Source organism: Nicotiana sylvestris, chromosome 5 (genome assembly GCF_000393655.2).
Source record: "Nicotiana sylvestris chromosome 5, ASM39365v2, whole genome shotgun sequence".
In the NCBI taxonomy this organism is placed as follows: domain Eukaryota; kingdom Viridiplantae; phylum Streptophyta; class Magnoliopsida; order Solanales; family Solanaceae; genus Nicotiana; species Nicotiana sylvestris.
Genome location: NC_091061.1, coordinates 125,811,521 through 125,832,257, shown reverse-complemented (window position 1 = coordinate 125,832,257; position 20,737 = coordinate 125,811,521). Strand labels below are relative to the sequence as shown.

Below are 20,737 nucleotides of genomic sequence, written 5' to 3'. Positions count from 1 at the left end.
TTATGTAAAATTATTCCTTTTTTTGTGCTTTAAAATTGATCCAAATCAACTTTAAATGACTGCAAATATTATATCCAACATTCTAATACTAATCTCAATAATTGCCAATGATTAGATTCAACCCAAAGCTTTAAAAATCGGGAGACACTTTCTCTTCTTCAATAATCAAGTTGAACATAACTCAACAGAGGAGTAGTAAACTTTTTTAACAAGGACAAAAGTTAAACTGCGCTAGTGAAATCTCTTGCTAAGGGACAGATTTATGGACTTTTAGTAGTTTGCGTCAAAAATTTCATAGCCCAACATATTAAGCATTCTCAATAGAGGATGTCCATGTGAGCTTAAGTTTGTAAATAAGATAGGGATTTTTTTCCTTCCTATACCATATATGAAACTTTATTACCAAATATGTGCATAGTTTCTAATTTATCCGTCATGTTCACACTTTTTCTACAATTATTATACTATTTATTAAATACTAATTATTAGTAGTCGAATATTCCTAATTAGGCGCGCTACAAATCAGAAACAGAATATTCTAATTGATTTAGCGACCTTCAGATCAAATTTGAAATGAAAATCCTTTATCTTCAATTTAAAATCAAATTACATAGATTCTTTTCTGCAAAAACTCTGTTCTTCGATATTTTTCCTTAAACCACAAATCAAAAAAAGACAAAATCGTAACAAATTCGAATCAAATTGAAGAAATCAGTTCTACAAAAGTTGAGCTCGTCGACTTTTTTCCTCAATCCACTGATCAAAAAAGCGACAAAATTCAACAAATTCAAGTCAAATTGTAGAAATCAATTCTGCCGATACTCTGTTCTTCGTCTTTTTTTCTTAATCCAAAAAAGCGACAAAATATTAAACAATACATCAGCAACGACACGCAATCATGTCTGAAATCTCAATCATGCTACAATTAAATGGGAATTGGGATAGCTATGGCAGATTTAGAGATTTTTAAGTTGATGGCATTGTGCTCGATGAGGATGCAAGTTACAGTATGTTGATTTCTACAATTATAGAGTAATTAATGATTGATACTTCGGAAAAAATTGTAGAAATCAAATACATTGTGAATGAGAATTGTCCTCCAATGGAGATTAGGAACGATATAGGGGTTCGTGTGTATATGGAGACAAAAAAGGAGAATAAAAACTTAGGATTGTATCCGTTATGTATAAGTGTACGAGATTTCAATATGGAATTGACTATTACCAATGAGAACACAAGTGCAGGTTTGTTATGTTTCAAATTCTATGAAATTCTGATTTTACGGTAATATCTATAAAATTCCTACATTTATCTACAAATAAACTACACATCAGTTTTAGGATGTATAAAGCAATATTGTTTTCATGATTATCTACAAAATTACTACATTTATACTATATTTAAACTACAATCTATGTTTCTAAAATGTTGACTACAAAATTTTTCTCTTCATCTACAAAAATTCTACAAATATACTACAAATCAGTTTAAGTATTTACAAAGCAGTATTATTTGTAAGGGTATCTACATAATTACTACATTTATGCTACAATTAAACTACAATCTATGTGAAAAGAAATGTTGACTACAAAATTTCTCTCATCTACAATTTATCTACAAAGATTCTACAAAATTGCAATGACACTGTTTATCTTTATTTTCATGCAGGTTCGTCTGGGACAATAAAGTTACTTGATATGCCAGCCTTTCCCTTCATAGAGGAATATCAAAGTAAAATAATAACTGAAGGTACACAAAGTATTATCGAAGAAGGACAAGTGTATCAAGACAAGCAAACAATTGCAACTGCAATGAAGCACTATTCTGTCATGCACAAGTACCAATTCAGGGTTAAAAGATCTAGCCACAGAAGGTATGAATATATTAATGGTGAAAAGATCATTATAAACAGTATTTTCCTTGTGATATGTGTTTTTCAAATATTGTAGATGAAAAGTAGTTATATTGTATAGTGTGTTACTTTATGTTAAAACAGTCATTTTGTTACATCTACATTGATAACCTGTATTATAAATGTATTTTTTTGTAGATACTGGCTTATATGCGTTGGAGAAAACTGTAATTGGCACTTCAAGGCAACATCAATTAATGATTCTGCAATGTTCAAGGTCAGGAGTTTCAACCGACAACACACATGCACCTTAATGGACGATACATTCATACAGCGCAAACGTACTGCAGTTGTAGTTGGTAGCATGATCATTCCAAAGTATTGTGATCCTAAGACAGTTTACACACCAAAGGACATACAAATTGACATGTTGTCCCAACACGGAGTGAACCTAAGCTACATGCAAGCATGGAGAGCAAAGGAAAAGGCTTTACAGTTTTTGAAAGTCATCCGGCTGACTCCTACAACAAATTACCAAAATATTTTTATATTCTTGAGAAGACGTATCCTGGTTCAGTTGTTAAATTGAAGAAGACAGCAGATGAATGCTTCTTATATGCATTTGTTGCTCTTTGTACATCAATAAGTGGTTGGGAATATTGTGGACCAGTAGTAGTGGTTGATGGGACATTCTTAAAGTCAGCCTATAGAGGGATTATGCTTACAACAAGCACAATGGATGCAGCAGGTAAAATTGTAGTTATTTGTAGGCAGTTTATAAATTGTAGATACATTGTAGATACTTTGTAGATATATTGTAGTTTATATGTATTTGTGTTTTTATATGCATTTTCAAAGTTGCCATGAATTTATTTTTTTACTAATAATGTAGGTACAATATTGCCTTTGGCATATGTTGTGGTTGATTCGGAAAACAACGCATCGTGGAAGTGATTTTTTGAGCAATTCAAGCAAGCATATGGTGAAAGAACTTCAATGTGTGTTGTTTCAGATAGGAATGAGAGTATCCTGAAGGCAATATAAATTGTCTATCCGGGCGTGCCACACTACTCTTATATGTGGCATATTTGGACAAATATAAGGGCAAAGTTCAAGAAGGGTCATCTACAATTAAATGAATTGTACTTTGCTAAAACACGGTCATACACTCTGCATGGGTTTAATGAAAGGATGTTGAAGATTGAAGAGATAGACCCGTGTGTTAAATCATACCTTTATGATATTGGGTATCATAAATGGTCAAGAGTGCATGCAACAATGAATAGAACTTGGACTATGACATCAAACATTGCAGAGTCGTTGAATGCTGTAACAAAAGATGCAAGAGAGCTGCCAATATTTGACCTATTAGAGTATATGAGGAAACTTCTTGAACGTTGGACGAACGAGAAGTTATTGAAGGCAAAGGGTACTTTCACATTCCTTGGGTCCAAATTCAACAAAGAATTGGAGAACAACAGAACATTATCTCAGAAACTTAGGGTAAGATCTGTTTATTTGGTGCAGAAAAATAATATTTTAATATACAGTGTTTCCATATTGTAGATAAATTATAGACAAATTGTAGTTAATTTGTAGATTGTAGATAATTTGTAGATAAATTGTAGATAAGTTGTAGATAATCTATTTTTATGATTGTAAATATTTTTCTTTCTATTTGTTATGTAATTGTAGGTGAATGCTTCAATAGATCATATCCATACTGTGATAGATGGTGCGAAGCGGTACATTGTGTGTCTTGAAAGCAAGAAATGTAGCTATGGCCAGTTCCAACTTGATGAACTTCTATGTGTGCATGCTTTGGCAGCTTTAAGGCACAGGAATGAAACTTATGAAAACTATTGCTCTCCGTATTACACAAAGGAGAGTCTACTGTGTACGTATGAAATACCAGTAAATCCCCTTCCTGATAAAAGCAAATGGAATGTGCCACAACATATATCTGATGAAGTAGTAAATCCACCTACGGGAGAGAAAAGGCAACCAGGAAGACCTCAAAAGGAAAGATACAAAACATATGATGAACTAAAGTCAAAGAAGTACAAGTTGTCATGTGGCAACTGTGGAGGTGAAGGGCATAACAAAAGATCTTGCAAGAATGCGCCCAAAAAGAAATAAATATCATGTAGTTAGAATAGTATTTCAAAATAATTGTTAGTGTGTTCAAGTTAACAGAATTTTGTGTGTAATCGTTTAAGTTTTTAAGATCATAATGTAGTTAATTTTAATTTGTTTCTTTGTTTTTTAACATGTTTTTCTGTATTGTGTCAAGTATCTACCTCCATTTTTGATATTTTATTCATAGCAGTTAATATTTATTATCTGCAATATAACTACAAGTTAAAAAAAATTAATTTAACTTGAAATGATAGTTATATACAGAAATTAAATACAACTGGAGGTATTCCCTACAGATTACATACATATTCAACTATAAAATTATATACAATCTCAACATTCAGTGTTTCCAGATTGTAGATAATTTGAAGTTTTTTTGTAGATAAATTGTATTCTAACAACATAATAACTACGTTTAAGATAATGAAGAACAAGTGTTGTAAATATTAAACAATTGGATATAAAACCACCAAGTTATTTTCAAGTGAAGTACTATACTGGATAGAAATTAACAAAACAAAAAGTCTGCTACAATAAAAATACAAATGAATTGTTCAAAATGTTGTGTACTATACTTCTCCTACAAACTAGCATCAACTAAATTACATATACATGACACTACTTCTTCTTTCTCTGGACTCTTATTTTCTCATATATGCAGGTGCACCCTTCCTCCTTGCTAGTATACATGTAACCTCACTTTCACTGATTGACCCATCTTCCTGCTTCTTTGTAGCATAGTCCCATAGGAGCGCTCCATAGTGTCTACGATGTTGGTCAATATCAGAAAGGTCTTCTGGGGGAATTGACAAATCTCCAAGGCTAACATACTCCGCAAAGGCAACAACAAATACACCACAATCGCTGCAGAACACAATTTTTTTTAAATATTTACCAAATTATTAGAAATAAAAAAAGAATTAAATGCATAGAAAGAGAGAATAGATTTTTTACAGTGACCCTTCTTTTTGCTGTGGAATCTCTCCAACGATCCACTGAATGTTAAGAGGGTTGGTAACATGTTTCTCGATGTATGCCTTTGTATTATTGAAGTTAATGTCTTTACCCTTCCCATAGAAGAAACCAGTGCATGAAAAATACAAAGGGATAATAACAGAGAACTTTTCGACACAGGATTCAACAACTTGATGGTTGCATGAAGAGACCATGGAATCATACATATAAAGTTGCATGTCTGTAATGTCGAAAACGACCAACACCCAATGAAATTTTTCTATAATATTGACGGGCATGATGACATAGTCAACTTCATCCCATGCAACATTGTCAAGTAGTCTATACCCCAAAATATATTCTGCAACAACATCTTGGGGTTTAACAACCGAATACTTTTTTTGTGGAGGTGAATTTATGAACTTTTCATAAATTTGTTCTATCCTGGTCTTGAACAAACAATCCGTTGTGGTAAACCTGGTCTTGTTATTGGGGTCATACTTGCCTCTTTTTTCTCAAGTAATACATTAAAACATCAATGTGCTGCAACTAAAAATAGTTGGCATATAAACAACAAGTTAACTTCAAATAATCTACATAAAACTACATTATAACTACAATTTACTACGAAACATAAACAAAAAATCTACAATGATGTCTAAAAACAGCTCTACAATTTAAACTACAAAGTCAACTTCAAATAATCTAAAAATAACTACAATTTATCTACAGTTACTGGGCAAACATATAACACAACATCTACAATCATGTCTACATTATATCTACATTTTATACTACAATTAATCTTGTAATATTCTACATAAACTACAAAATAACTACAATTACACTACAAACAGGAAATACAACAACAATCTATTCTGTCCACAAAATATATATAGAATTTATACTATAAATAATCTTCAAATATGATACATAATCTGAAACCTAAATAAAATTACACTAGATACATGAAAGACAACATTTACAATCATATCTACATCATATCTACAATTTATACTACAAGTCATCTTCATATATTATAGATATCTATAACATAACTACAATTAAACTACAAAACAGAAGATAAAATATCTACAAATCATATCTTGGGAATAGACTCCTTGATACTTACCGAGTTATTGAGGACTTGTCCGGGGTGAGCCAGGGAAAAGAACCATTCCTTCTTATCAACCTTTTCCATTCCAAGGTCTAACCAAGGCTTAATTTGGTTATCCTTTATGGAAAACGGAGCCTTCCTCCTGTAACAACAAATAAATGTCAAAAAAATTGTAAATTGAATTAGATATGTAAAAGATAAATGTTGAAATGCAAGTGTCAAATTATGCATTCATACCTCTTTGAACCTTTGTCGCTACAGTGGTATAACCACTTGTTGAAGTTATCTAAAACTTCCGGATCTACATCTTTACCAATAACAGTAGTAAAAGGGTGCTTGAGGTAGAAAATTTTAGGTCCAACTAAGCTGTTGCTCCAGAACTGTATAGAGGGATAAATGGTGATCGGGCATGCTTTCCCGGATGCCTTGTTCTCCCCGGATGCATAGGTGTTGCATCATCTTGTATGGGCTCGCCAAACTTAACCAACTGGGATAAGTTGTCAGGCAACTCAAAATCATCTAGTGTGACCCTCTTCTTCTCAACTCCTGATCCTTCTGAATCACCTAGATCCACATACTGTGCATCTGCACTTTCATTGTCATGTTCCTCAATGACCTGTTCTGTCTGAGCTGTTACTGTAACTCCGTGAATTGGGGACGGTGCATTGATATCTTCCATCACTGTAAAACAATTCATATCTTACTTAACAAGAATGTTAAAAATTATAAACAACAAGAAAATATCTCTGAATGACAGTGTCATACCCGCTTTGTCTTCATCAGCTGCAACTTGAAAATGAGTATATAAATCACCATGTGCTGGAAGATTTTCTTGACCAACTGCACCTTCAACATGCTCTGTTTTATAATTAAAAATGGTAAATAATACTAGATAATGGTGGCTTGAGAGTTGTAGCATATGTGTATCAAAATTGTAGATAATTTGTGGATAAGTATAGATATGTTGTATATACACTGACACAAATTGTAGATACTTTGTAGGTATTTTGTAGATACCTATTTTGCTGGTGTTGGCCTGCACTTGTTCCCCAATATTGAAATGAAAATGCTGCTTGTTCAAGTCTTTTTGTTGAACTGCCAGCAAACCGAATGTTTTATGTTAGTTTGTATATATTTTTTCATATGTCTAAATTGTTTTGCTATAAAAATAAAAGTCAGATCTTACCTTTGCATCATCTTGCACATTTCTACTGTTTATCATTTGCAAAACAGTCTGCACAGACTCATTTATAAACCCTCGAAGGCTATCGAGTTCTACAAAGACAGCTTTCCTAAAATCTTCAAACTTTCCATCAACCTACAAGTTACAATATAGTAAGCTGTTAACTTCATAATATGTCCTAACATACATTCAAAAACATATGCAATTATATATAGATATATATCAGAATTTACAAATTTGTAGATATTTTGTAGACAGTTTATGAAATGTACATATATTGTAGTTTATATATATTACCTGCTCAATTCCTTTTTCTAATTTTATGATCTTCTTAGCAATAGACTCTTTGTCCTCTTCTCCATATATTTGTTTGGGTTCCAACGTAGGAGGATCAGCATTGGGAATCTCAGATGTTTGTTCACCTTCTTGAACTTTGTACTCAATTTTGTCGGGCAAATTCAGCACTGCAATCTCTTCTCCAGATTCACCTATGTTGGTAAACTGAATGAGGAAAAATAAATTAGTTTGATCAAGGCAGAAAATGTAGAATAATTGTAGATATTTTGAAGGTAAATGTATAATCATAAAAAAAAAAAAAGAAACTTTACCTTTATCCACTTAGGCTTTATCAGCTTCTTTTTAAAGGCAGCTAACCAAATCTGTCTCTTACTAGTTGACCATCTTAGTATGCGAGGTATTAAGTTAGAACACCTCGTAGCTAGATTAATGCTAACAGTAGAGCAACACTCATAAAGCCATACTTGCAATGCTAGTGAGTATCTCCACATGAGATAAGAATGTACATACGGATTTAGTCTGTACCTAATAGATTCCATCATCTGGGTGAAAGATTTAATACCCCATGGGTATGACTCATACTGCCAGATTCTACCAAATAGATTCTAAAGTGATCTACAAAAGAAACATGATCTTTGTCCGAAGGACAAATGAAAAATTCTTAAAGATAAATGATGCACAACTTCACCGCATCCTCATCATTTACCCAGGATCTAGTGGTTACTATCTTTCAAATAAGACTTCTCCACTCTTAATTTGTTAGAAAAATAACTGCTCATTATTTTGCTAACATAAGTGGGAGTATAACCAAAATCAGTAACCCGGGCAACACATCTTAGATCAGTAATTAATGCAAATTCACTCAATCCAAAATTTAATGTATCATCCTTTAACTATACAGAAAAATATGATGCATTGGATTTGGTCAATTCATACTTCATCAGAAGATGAATGGCTTGGTTTTGCATGCATATGGTGGGAAGAGACAATAAGTATCCAAAATACGTCTTTTTGAAAAGACTCAACCCATTTGAGGATAGAAGCTCTTTAATCTGGCTAGGAATGCTAGGATCACACAAAGTGTGGAATCTAAGCACCCCATAATCAACATTATGAGGGGCAAAAAAGTGTCCATTCTGCACAAATAATAAATTATTTCACATTAATAAAATGCATAAAAAAGATACATTCATCTAAATTTTATCTACAACATAACTACAAATGATTACATAATATCTACAATTTAAAACATTTTCTACAAAAAGCAGCAACAAAAGATAACTACAATTCTGCTTCAAATAGTACAAGTTACCTAACAATATAACTACAAAATATCTACAACTATAAAGGCAGAACATCACAACTATAAATAATCTTCAAAATTACGACAATTACTCTACACTTGTCTTAAACACGTATAACACAGATTTTACCATCATAAACCAAACTAAAAAATTAGAAATGAAACTACTAAATGTTTACCTTCACCAATGATTGGTTGCGAACAATTTTAGGGTATTTTTTTTGAATGTTTCTTCATTTTTGGATTTTTCGAACCAGGAGACACCTTTGCTTTCTTTCCTATTCGAAGATTAGGGACCTCTTCTACAAAGTCTTCATCTACCAAAAGCTCTTTTCCTTTTCGTTTGATTTGTTTACCTGGTGTAGAAGTTTCTCCAGCATCTATATCATGTTTTTGTTTGGTTCTCATCTCGGCTCTGATTTGTCGGGGAGAGGAACTATGAATAGTCTCTGCAATTACATGTGGAGATTTGCCTTGCTTTTTGGGTGATTTTAGTGATAAAACACCCAAATCAAATGAGGGTATATTAGCTACTGCTGATTTTTTAGGACTTTGTTTCGAAGCTTTGTTGTTCTTCATTGATGAACTTCAACTGGAGTAAAATGGGAACCAATTTTGTTGAAGGGTTTCTTCAATTTTCTGTGAATTTAGAGGGAGAATTTGGTTTCAGAAGATGAAAAATGGTAAAAAGAACGGGTGGGGGGTGGGGGGGCTGAGGGGTTAGGAGAGAGAAACGTGGGATGAGTGAGGATACTGGGATATACATATTCCTTTAATTAAGGAGTAAAAACGTACAATTAATTATACCCTTAATTAATTATGGTATAGAATTGGAAATTTGGTATACTAAGTGTAATTAAGTCAAACCTTAAATATTGAGGGTACTAAGGTTTTCTATGTGGCATAGAAATATAAAAATTCCAATAAGATATGGAATTATAGCCCAATATGTCAAGGTCTTAGACCCAATAGCCATGTTTGAAGCTTGAATTTGTAATAGGGTATGGTCCCTAGTTTTCGTTGGTAAAGCCCTTTATAGTTGTTTTGGGCTGTTTGGGCTTATGTATTCATTTGTGGGGCAAAGTGCACCGCTAGCCACTTTTATGCCTGCTGTTTAACATATATCTACTATTTATAATATATTTAAAGATTAGTCAATTCATCCAAATCTCATGATAAAGTATCCTGAATTTGAAAATTCAGGATTTAGTGTCCTAAAATTTTGAGCTGCTAATTTCAAATTCACGACCAAGTGTCCCAAATTTCTGAACTATTAATTTAAATCAGGACATAAGATTCGAGCTTTTGGACATAATTTTCGAACTTTAGGACACGATATCCTGAAGTTTGAATTTTGAGGTTTAAACTCTAGGACGTCGTGTCCTGAAGTTTGAGCGAATTGGCTAATGTTTAAATACATTGTAAACTGTGAATATATTTTAAATTACATGTTTAAAAGTGACTATCTGGTGTCATTTCCACGCATTTGGGCGGTTCTGAGGTTATTCATATAGGGTGAAGTACAAATAGCCCTCAAAGTAGATGGTCTTAAATTTTTCTCCGGACTTGCCTCACGGGCAAAATTTCAAATTTAACAAGTGTTGCCCTCGCTTATCCTATAAGCACACTTTTAATTTTTAACCTTGGGAGTTTTTCCTATGGGGCAAATGGAGTCAAAAGTTAAAACCACCTCGTATTTCTGCAATTTTTTTGCTTTCTGTAAAAGAGTCAATTCAAAGACATCAAATATAGAGATGGAAGGATAAAAAGCTGTATTTAAAGGTTGAAAATATGAACGTAGATAACAATTTTAAAAGGAACTTAGTAATTAAGAGTGACTTTCTTGTTATTTTCTTTAACCTACTTCTACGAATGATGTTCAAGCTTAAAGATTTTTCCTACCTAACCTTCAACAAAACAGGGATATCAACTCAACGTAACAGCTACCAAATAATTAATGACATCTTACAAGAAAAGTGAACTAGATCTTGTATTTCTCAGATACGACAACTTTGTGAGAATTAAATGGACGGCATGTACTTTGTGCAAGCTCATCAGAAAATTTATACATATAAAAGAAAAGAAAAAAAGTAAATTTTGGACGTACATTACCTTTTTTTCTTTCTTTCTATCTACGCTTCAAACGTATACCTGAAAAGTAAAAGTTTACCTATGCTGGGAATTACTTGCTCGCCTATAGTTAGAATTTTGTTTTCGTTGCGACTTGTGGGTCTTACATACAAAGTCGATTGCTAGGTCGATATATGAAAGAATTGAAGAAATCTGATTTGAGAAAATATCGTGTATTTTCTATATTGAATGAAATCAGCACTGTACAGTGTACTATTTATCTACAGCAAAAAAAATCTAAAAAATAACCACCTATACACTTGTCTCTATTCTATTGGTTATTCTATAACTACTCATATGCTATTTACAATAATAAAAAGAATGTGTAAAAATAAAAATGGCTTCATCTTCAGCTGACCCAACACTAATCACCCAAACTCTAAATACTGTGAAAAGCCCAATAACCCAGTAGGCCCAGCTGTGTGTCCAAAAGATGTTTAGACAACATCAATTATATCGAAGTCTTCTCAGTGGAGCATTTTACTCTTCTTCTGCATCTCTACTTTATTCTTCTTCTTCTTCTTCATCTCCTTCGTTTCTTCTTCTTTCTCCTTGATAGCTCCATGAATCATATAATTAGGATGTGGTTTCTTTTTCTCAACATCCCCCCTCAAGTTAGAGGGTAACCTTGTGACCCCTAACTTGCTCAAAATCTGTGAATGAGAAACCCCTGAAAGTGACTTAATGAAGAGATCCGCCAATTGATCTTTAGAAGGAACAAAAGACAGACTGATTAGCCCAGAAAGGAATTGTTGACGGACAAAATGACAATCTATCTCCACATGTTTTGTCCGTTCATGAAAAGCGGGATTACGAGTGATATGTATAGCTGTTTTGCTATCAGAATGAAGTGGAATGGGAAGAGCCACTGGTGCAGAAAGATCTTCAAGGAGTCGAACAAGCCAAGTAAATTCTGTTGTAACTCGTCTCATAGATCTGTATTCCGCCTCTCCTAATGACAAAGATATTGAAACTTGTTTCTTTGATTTCCAGAAAATGGGTACTCCTCCAAGTGTGATGAAATAGCCATTGACATATCTTCTGGATTCCTTACAAGAAGCCCAATCTGCATCGCAGAATGTAAGCAGAGAAAAGGATGGTGCAGCTGAAAGAAGAATACCCTGACCCGGATCTGCACTCAGATACTTCAAAACTCTCAATGCAGTAGTGAAATGAGAAATACAGGGCCTCTGCATGTACTGACTGAGAGAGAGAACTGCAAACGAGAGGTCTGGACGAGTATTGGTTAAGTAATTCAACTTTCCAACCAAATGACGAAAGACTGGGATTTTCCAAAGGTCGTCCATCATCAGAGTCAAGCTTGGAAGAGGGATCCGGGGGAGAGCTAACTGGTTTCAAGTGAGAGACATCAAATTCCTGTAGCATATCTAAGGTAAATTTCCTTTGATTCAGAATGAATCATTCCTTTTCTCGCAAAATTTCCATTCCTAGAAAATAATGTATGTTCCCTAAATTTTTGACCTTGAATTCAGTATTGAGAAAACCTTTGATATGCTGAATTTCTTCTAAATCATTTCCAGTAAGTAAAATATCATCTACATATACAGCTAGAATAGAAATTAACTTTCCTATACATTTAAAAAATAAAGAATAATCATTTAATGATGATGAATATCCTTTAAAACTCAAAGCTCCAGCAAGCCTGGCATACCATTGCCTAGAAGCTTGCTTCAAACCATACAATAATTTTCTGAGAAGACATACATGTTTAGGACTAGGAGGTGTAACACTTGAGGGAAATTTCATGTATACCACTTCCTGAAGATCTCCATGCAAGAATGCATTGTTGACATTCAATTGAGAGACATTCCAATCTCTCTTGGCTGCTATAGTGAGCAAACACATTATAGTTGTCATTTTCACAACTGGTAAAAAAGTCTCACTATAGTCTATCCCTTCTCTTTGAATATCCTCCCTGACTACTAGTCTGGCCTTCAATCTTTCAATAATTCCATCTGAGAGGTGCTTTACCTTATATACCCATTTGTAAGGTAGAGCTTTTTTCCTTTAGGCAATTCAACCACATCCCATGTGTTATTGTCTTCTAGGACCTTGATTTTTGATTCCATTGCCTCTATCCAACCTGGATATTGACAAGCTTGAGAAAAAGTGGTAGGTTCAGTGAGTGTAGAAATAGATTGTATGATGTGTTGATTATTAGGTGATAGGGAGGAAAAATAGTATTGTCTAGGTTTACTTGGTTGATTGAAACAAGCAGCTTCTACATCTGTGAACATGATGTTGCTGCACACATAGTCCTTCAAATAAACTGGTTGATTAGATACCCTTCCTGATCTTCTCACTGGTGTGGGCTGTTGACATGCTTGGGTAGGTGAGGTGAGATATGATGTGTCTAGGATAGGTTTAAAAGAGGCTGGACTAGGAGACTGTTGTGAGGGAGACTGTTGAGTACAAGTATGTGGAGATGAGGGTGAGGAAAAACTGTCAGAATTCTAAGGCTCTAAAAGAATGGGTGAGATTTGATCATCTGATGGTTGTGGATGTGTAGGTTCTGTGGTGAGAGTTGGATTTGGGAATATGGGTTGGTATGAAGACTTGTTTTCAACAAAGGGGAAATGTGATTCATGGAACTTCACATCCCTTGACACAAATACCTTTCCTGTTTTCAATTCCAACAACTTATACCCCTTCTGATGGAGGGGATACCCAAGTAAGATACAAGTTGTTGCCCTCTCATCAAATTTCTCTCTTCCTTGAGCCAGTGTTGAAGCATAAAAAAGACAACCAAAATTCCTCAAGTAATCATACTTAGGCTTTTTCTGAAACAAAACCTCATATGGTGTCTTTCCATTGAGTACACTAGAAAGCATCCTATTAATGAGGTGTGTAGCAGTTAGGATAGACTTCCCCCAATATTTCATAGGCAGTTTAGACTGAAACATTAAACCCCTTGAGGTTTCTAAGAGGTGTCTATGTTTTCTCTTAACAATCCTACTTTGTTGAGGAGTTGCTACACAAGACAATTGGTGTAGAATTCCTTGAAAGGAAAGATAAGCTGCCTCTTGTGTTCCTTTTCCCAATTCTAGTGCATTGTCAGACCTTATGATTTTCACCTTTACATCAAATTGTCTTTCAACCATAGACAGAAAAACTTTGAGCATAGGAAAAGCATTACTCTTTGTATTTAACAAGAATGTCCATGTTCCTCTACTATAGTCATCTACTATAGTTAGAAAATATCTGAAACCATTGTAGATGTTTGACCTATAGGGTCCCCATGTGTCAACATGAATGAGTTCCAATATTTGTTTGGACCTTATTGTACTAACAGGAAAAGGATTTCTAGTTTGTTTAGCCCTAGGACAAATATTACAGATAAAAGCAGAATCTGGTTTACAATGAAGAAATTCTAAATGTTTTATTGCTGAAAATGGGAGGTGTCCCAACCTTACATGCCAAAGCTTAAAATCACTAACAACATTAGCTTGAATTGAACTAGAAAAGGAAACTGACTTTGAAATGGAATTGCTTCCTTTTGAAATTGAAAATACATCATTACTAAAAACACCCTTAGACTTGACACTATTTGGTTCCAATAAATAGAGTCCCTCTCTAACTTCACCAAAAGCTTGAGGACTCTTCATTGAAAGTCCCTGCAACACACACTCAACAGATGTGAACAATACATCATATTTGAATTGAAGACAAATTCTATGAACTGATAACAAATTGTATTTGAACTCTGGAACATGCAGTATATTGTTCAGAGTATGAACAGGTAGAATAGAGATACTTCATATATGAGTAACAATTACCTTGAAAGAGTTAGGCAAACTGATGTTTAAAGGTGTAGGGAGAGGAGTTAAAAACAAGAAAGAATTTGGATCAAAACACATGTGCTCTGAGGCACCTAAATCAATGATCTAGGTGTCTGATTTTAGAGTAGTAAATACTGAACTTGAATATTTTAGAATTGTACCAGCAACTGCATTAGCATTGATCCTATTATTTCCTCCATGTGTTAGCTTTGCCTGCTTATACATCTGCATCATTTCTGCTACCTATTCCTTGCTGAGTTGCTGACCAAAATTGTTGTTGTGTTCACTGTTTTGTCCTGCTGATCCTTCATGTTCTTCATATATTAGTACTGTATTTCCTTTGATTTGATTCTGATACCCTTTCTGATTTGTAAACTCAAAATCTTCTGGGAAACCAATGATCCTGTAGCAGTCTTTTTGAGAATATCTTGTTTTTCCACAATAAGAACAGGTCACGTTTGGATTATACTTCTTCCTCCCTTTGAATTTCTGCTGAGGCTTAGCAAACCTCTGCCCTGTGTTGTTGAACTTGGGCCCTATGCCTCCTCCTCTTTGTGCTTGATTTCTGCTTCTTTGAAAATTCTTGCCTTGTCCTGTGCTCATGAAAGCTGTAAAGTCAGCTAGAAGTTGTGCATTAGGTAGCTTGTCTTCTCCTACTACCATGAATGACACTGACTGAGAATTGAATTGTGCATTAGCATAAACTTTTCTTTGATTCTCATCTTGCAGGAGGAGTGAATAAGCAACATCCATGCTAGGTAGATGATTCATCATAAGAATGTTCCCTCTTGCCTGAGCATAGGTGTCATTTAGACCCATTAGGAATTGAATCAATCTCTGATCTTCCAGCGATTTTGTTAGCTTTGCCTTTCTTTCACAAACACAAGAACAACATATGATAACATTCAAGGCATCTAATTCATCCCATAATCTCTTGATTTTAGTAAAGTATCCTGCAATGTCACAATTTCCTTGTGCTAATCCTAATAATTCCTTTTGCAGATGATATAGCTTGGCTCCATTGGATCTTCCAAATCTTTGCTCAAGACTCTCCCAAAGGTCCTTTGCAGTCTTGGAGTAGATCACACTATCTGCAATGTAATTTGAAAGAGCATTTAGGATCCAAGAGATGACCATGTCATTCACACAACTCCATTGCTCATACTCTGGGGACTTCAGATCTAGAGGTCGACAGCCTCCATTGATAAAACCAATCTTCTTCTTGGCTGATAAAGATAGGAGAATGGTTCTTCTCCATCCTGGATATCCTCTTCCTTCAAATACAGAGTTCACTAAGGTCATTCCAGGCGAGACAGAACTGTTGAGATGATAGGGATGATTAGCATCATAGGCTACAAATTTGGCAACACTGCTTGCTTCAGCAGTAGGAGTTATAGTTGTTTCAACCATCTTAGGCTACTGATTTGAGATTGAATTTTGATATAAAAAAAATTTGATGGATGAACTGTTGGATCGAGCTCACTGCTTTGATACCATGAAAGAAATGAAGAAATCTGATTTGAGAAAATATTGTGTATTTTCTATATTGAAAGAAATCAGCACTGTACAGTGTACTATTTATCTACAACAAAAGGAATCTAAGAAATAACCACCTGTACACTTATCTCTATTCTATTGGTTATTCTATAACTATTCACATGCTATTTACAATAATAAAAAGAATGTGTAAAAATAAAAAATGGCTGCATCTTCAGTTGGCCCAACACTAATAACCCAAACTCTAAATATTGTGAAAAGCCCAATAACCCGGTAGGCCCAGCTGTGTGTCCAAAAGATGTTCAGACAACATCAATTATATCGAAGTCTTCTCAGTGGAGCACTTTACTCTTCTTCTTCATCTCTGCTTTATTCTTCTTCTTCTTCTTCATCTCCTTCGTTTCTTCTTCTTTCTCCTTGATAGCTCCATAAATCATATAATTAGGATGAAGTTTCTTCTTCTCAACAATATATGATATTTTTGTATGATAGTGATTACTATTGAGAGGCTGACCTGAGATAAAGTTAAATTGAGAAACATGACAATGAATATTAATATAGTCGACCCAACTTATTTGGAATTGAAACATAATTGTGTTGTTATTGACTTAATGTAATAACTCTTGAGGTTGCTACAATTTTCTTGTCTCAGTTATGATTTGTGTTACTAAATATAATCATTTCATTATATTAATTCAGCTATATATATATATGGCTGATGTTGACTAAAAACTTTTTTTTTACGTGTCCAATACTGGCCTTTTAATCATCCTAACCACCATATAATATGATTTATATATCTTAATATAAAGTTATTATCAACTAAACACGTGAAAACTAAATATTGCAATACAAATCTTTCTAGATACCGATAGAAACTTGCATTCTTTTGATATCTTCACTAGTATATGCAATATCATGCATATATTTAGTTATTTAATTATGTTTTAATACACCACCTCACGTACGGGGCTTGAATTTTTTTTATGAGCCAAAGACGTGGAAACTCTTTTTGATATTGAATGGAGGTGAGACTCGAATCTAGGACCTTTGTTTGCGCTGATACCATATTGAAGTGTGTGATCATCTCATCTAAAACTTAAGCTGTTAGAGAGAGTATACCTATATTTATTTAAGTATATCTTCAATAGTTTTCGACCACAACATTAGATAAATAGATCCTACATTACACAACAACTTGAAATGTGATTTGATGGAGCCAGTACTCTAAACCTGGAACAATATGAAAATCAGCCGGTTGTATTATTCAACTACAAGATAAGACTGCATAAATTGACACTTCATAAAATTTGGCTTCTCCTATAATGTGAAAATCTTGCATTGAATTAATATTTTCTTTATGAACTTTAAGTTTTTAAAGAGTTTCAAGAAATGTCAACGGACATTAATGAACACTTTAAAAATGAAATTGATTGATTAGATGGTCATGAAGAAACTTCAATTAGTGTCTGTTTGCTGTTTCAAATTTTATCAGTTGTGGTGACCTCCTCTGGGAACCATTTCCTAGTAACTTTAGCTCGAACCTGCATATGAGTTAAAATAATTCATTACATAAGTACAAATAATAGATTTTAAAATTACTTAATCAAATAGAATATGGTAGAATTTCAAATTTGAACCCATAAAGTTCAAATTGTGAAGCCACCTCTACTTAAACAACACTTTTATGAAATGAAATATCAAAATTTTAAAAATTAAGTCAATATTAGCCAGTTTTCATGTGTGATAACAGTGTTGTCAAAAGCGAAAAGTATTAAAAAGTGCTCCAGGTCTATCAGAGCTTTAAGTCCGAAGCGTAATTAAAGTGTGAGATTTTGTTAAAAAGGGCGCACCAGAAAAAGAAAAAAGAATATTAACGCAAGAAAATATTAAGAATATTGTTCATAATAATTTCCTAAACAATTAACATGTCTTTATTGATTTGTATCGCTCTAGTCATGATTAAGGGTGAGAATTTGAGCACAAACCTGCCCAACCCGCCCAAGGTTGGGCTGGTCATTGTCTCATTGACTCGCCTATTTATTGAATTCAGCTCATCTTGGCCCAGCCCATCTCCGCCATTTAAAGTTGGACTCATTTTTAGCCCAAATTAATCCATGAGTAACTTTACTAAAATATTTTAAAATATTATTTTATTTGATATGTTATATATGACTATAATATAAGTAAAAAATATTATTTGGTAATTAAATAATTCATAAGAAAAAAGTACACATTAATTAAAATTTGGTAACAGTTGAGCGGGCTAGACTATGACCCAAATTTTAGTCCATCTTAACTCAGCTCATCTCAGCCTAAGTACTTTGGAGTGAGGGGGGGATTGGGGGAGGTGGGATGGATCTTTGATCCGCCCATTTATTGACTCAACCCATTTTGACCCGCCCAAAATCAGTCAAATCTGCCCATTTGACACCAATGGCGTCGACAGAAATTCCGTCAAGGGTGTTCAAACTTTAAACAAGTCAATAAATTTTTTATCAATGAATGTTGAACTAAATTTTTAGATCAAACTACGCAACATTTAATTAGCTAAACAATAATTTTTTTAATAGAATTAATTTTATAAATTAAAATTAAAATAACAAAAACACAACATTAGAAATTTAACTAATAAAAGTAAGCATAAAACCAAAGGAAAGAGAGAGTCGAGAGGATTTGTAATTTGTAGAGAGCTTTTATTGAAGAAATTTTTGTAGAGTTTGACTTTTAAATTATAAAATTTATTTAAGAAATAACTTTTAGTAAAAATTTACTTTTAAGATTAGTTGTTTATTTCTACACAAATTTTATATTATAAGAGTTATTTTACTAGAAAACTTTTTAGATTGAAAAAGAGTCAAATAGACCATACATGGTAGTCTCCGTTTAGTTTTGGTAAATAAAATGGGCAGAACTTTGAACCCGTGAACAACATGTCACTTTGAACACCCTGAATCGCTGGACTGCCTCACTCAATTGTGTTAGGCCTAAGGGCATTCAAAATATAATACAGTCAAACCTATCTATAACAACATCTTTTGTTCCGAAATGTTTCGCCTTTTATAGTGAATGACTGTTATATACCTATAACAGCATTTGTCATTTAAATATATTTTGGTTGTTATAGACAAAAACTATCCAAAAACTAATTATTTTCTTTTTTAATATTATATATAAAATATTAATAAAATAATTAAATTCAAAATCTCAAAAGATATAAATATTTCACAAATTAAATGCTAAAGAAATCTAATACATTATTAAAAAAATTCTTAACTAAACGCATAAATATTTAAACTCTAAAGCATACAATTAAAAAAATACGAATAGATTACGTTTACATATTATTGGTAATTGTCCAATATAAGATATATCATGTGTACATCATCAAATATAAAAAAATGATATACATATCTTCAAAAGGTATAAATAGATCTTTTAAGTTTCTTTTGGCATTTTTCTAATGCAAGATATATCATTTGTAGATCTTTAGTTATAAAATATTTGATGTGCATATGTTCATGGAACATACTGCTATCCTTAAGATAATATATATAGCTATTATAAGTTGTACATTAAAGTTATAAAATATTTGCTTAGATATTTAGAATTATTATTAGTAATAATCTTAATAAATCTGCATGGCTGGTATAGAGGAGTATTTTTACAAAGAGCGTACTGTCATAAAGATGATTGTTGTTGTTATAGGCAGAATGCTGTTATAGAGAGGTAAAATATAACATAAAAAATTGGTTCTGAGAAAAATTAGGCTTTTATAGTGAATGACTGTTATATATGGATGTTGTTATAGAGAGGTCTGAGTGTATATAGCCATATAAAATAGTATTTACTTATATACGCTGTATAATTATTCTGCGAAGGGTGTGCACTTGACCACCCTAGGCATAAGGTGGCAAGCTAGTGTTTGACATCCCTATTCAAGATAGAACTTGTGGGCAATGAGGTACATGTCGTACTGTCTTGCCTACATGGAAGCACAACCCAAGTGGAGTGAAGCGCATACCCTAAGTTGTTATTAGCTTCAGGGCTTAAGCGTGAGCCTTTAACAATAATCCGAGTCAAACCGAGAAAAAAAACCCGACTATGGTTTGGTATTGAAAAAAAAAACCCGACCATAATTGATTTGGTTTGGTTTTAACTAAAGAAAATCAAACCGAAACCAAACCAACCTGACATTACATATATAGAATTTTTAGATATATTTAATATATAAATATACTTATTGTGATGTAATTTATAAATATTTCTTAAAAGATTTCATAATTTTATCTTTTGAGGTATTATTTCAAGGTTGGACTTAGAACTTTTGAATGTTCCAATAAGTTTTATAGGCATTAACATTAGTAAATTAAATAGTGCTAACAAAAGACCAAACCAAAATTAAATCAATACTAATGCTAACAAAAGACATTCAATTCAATACTACGAACGGGAATAGATTGAA

At 33.2% G+C, this 20,737-nt stretch overlaps 2 protein-coding genes across 2 annotated transcripts; one reads left to right on the top strand and one right to left on the bottom strand.

Moving 5' to 3' along the window:
- Nucleotides 1-1,039: 1,039 nt before the first annotated feature.
- On the top strand, nucleotides 1,040-3,991 carry LOC104226804 (uncharacterized). Its single transcript, XM_070146880.1, has 6 exons — nucleotides 1,040-1,244; nucleotides 1,669-1,873; nucleotides 2,051-2,357; nucleotides 2,414-2,600; nucleotides 3,168-3,355; nucleotides 3,548-3,991. The coding sequence occupies exons 1-6, from the start codon at nucleotides 1,040-1,042 to the stop codon at nucleotides 3,989-3,991; spliced, it is 1,536 nt and encodes a 511-aa protein (XP_070002981.1).
- An 11,027-nt stretch (nucleotides 3,992-15,018) lies between these two features.
- On the bottom strand, nucleotides 15,019-16,185 carry LOC138869275 (uncharacterized). The gene has a single exon (XM_070146879.1). It carries the CDS (start codon nucleotides 16,183-16,185, stop codon nucleotides 15,019-15,021), a length of 1,167 nt encoding a protein of 388 aa, XP_070002980.1.
- Between the last annotated feature and the right edge of the window lie 4,552 nt (nucleotides 16,186-20,737).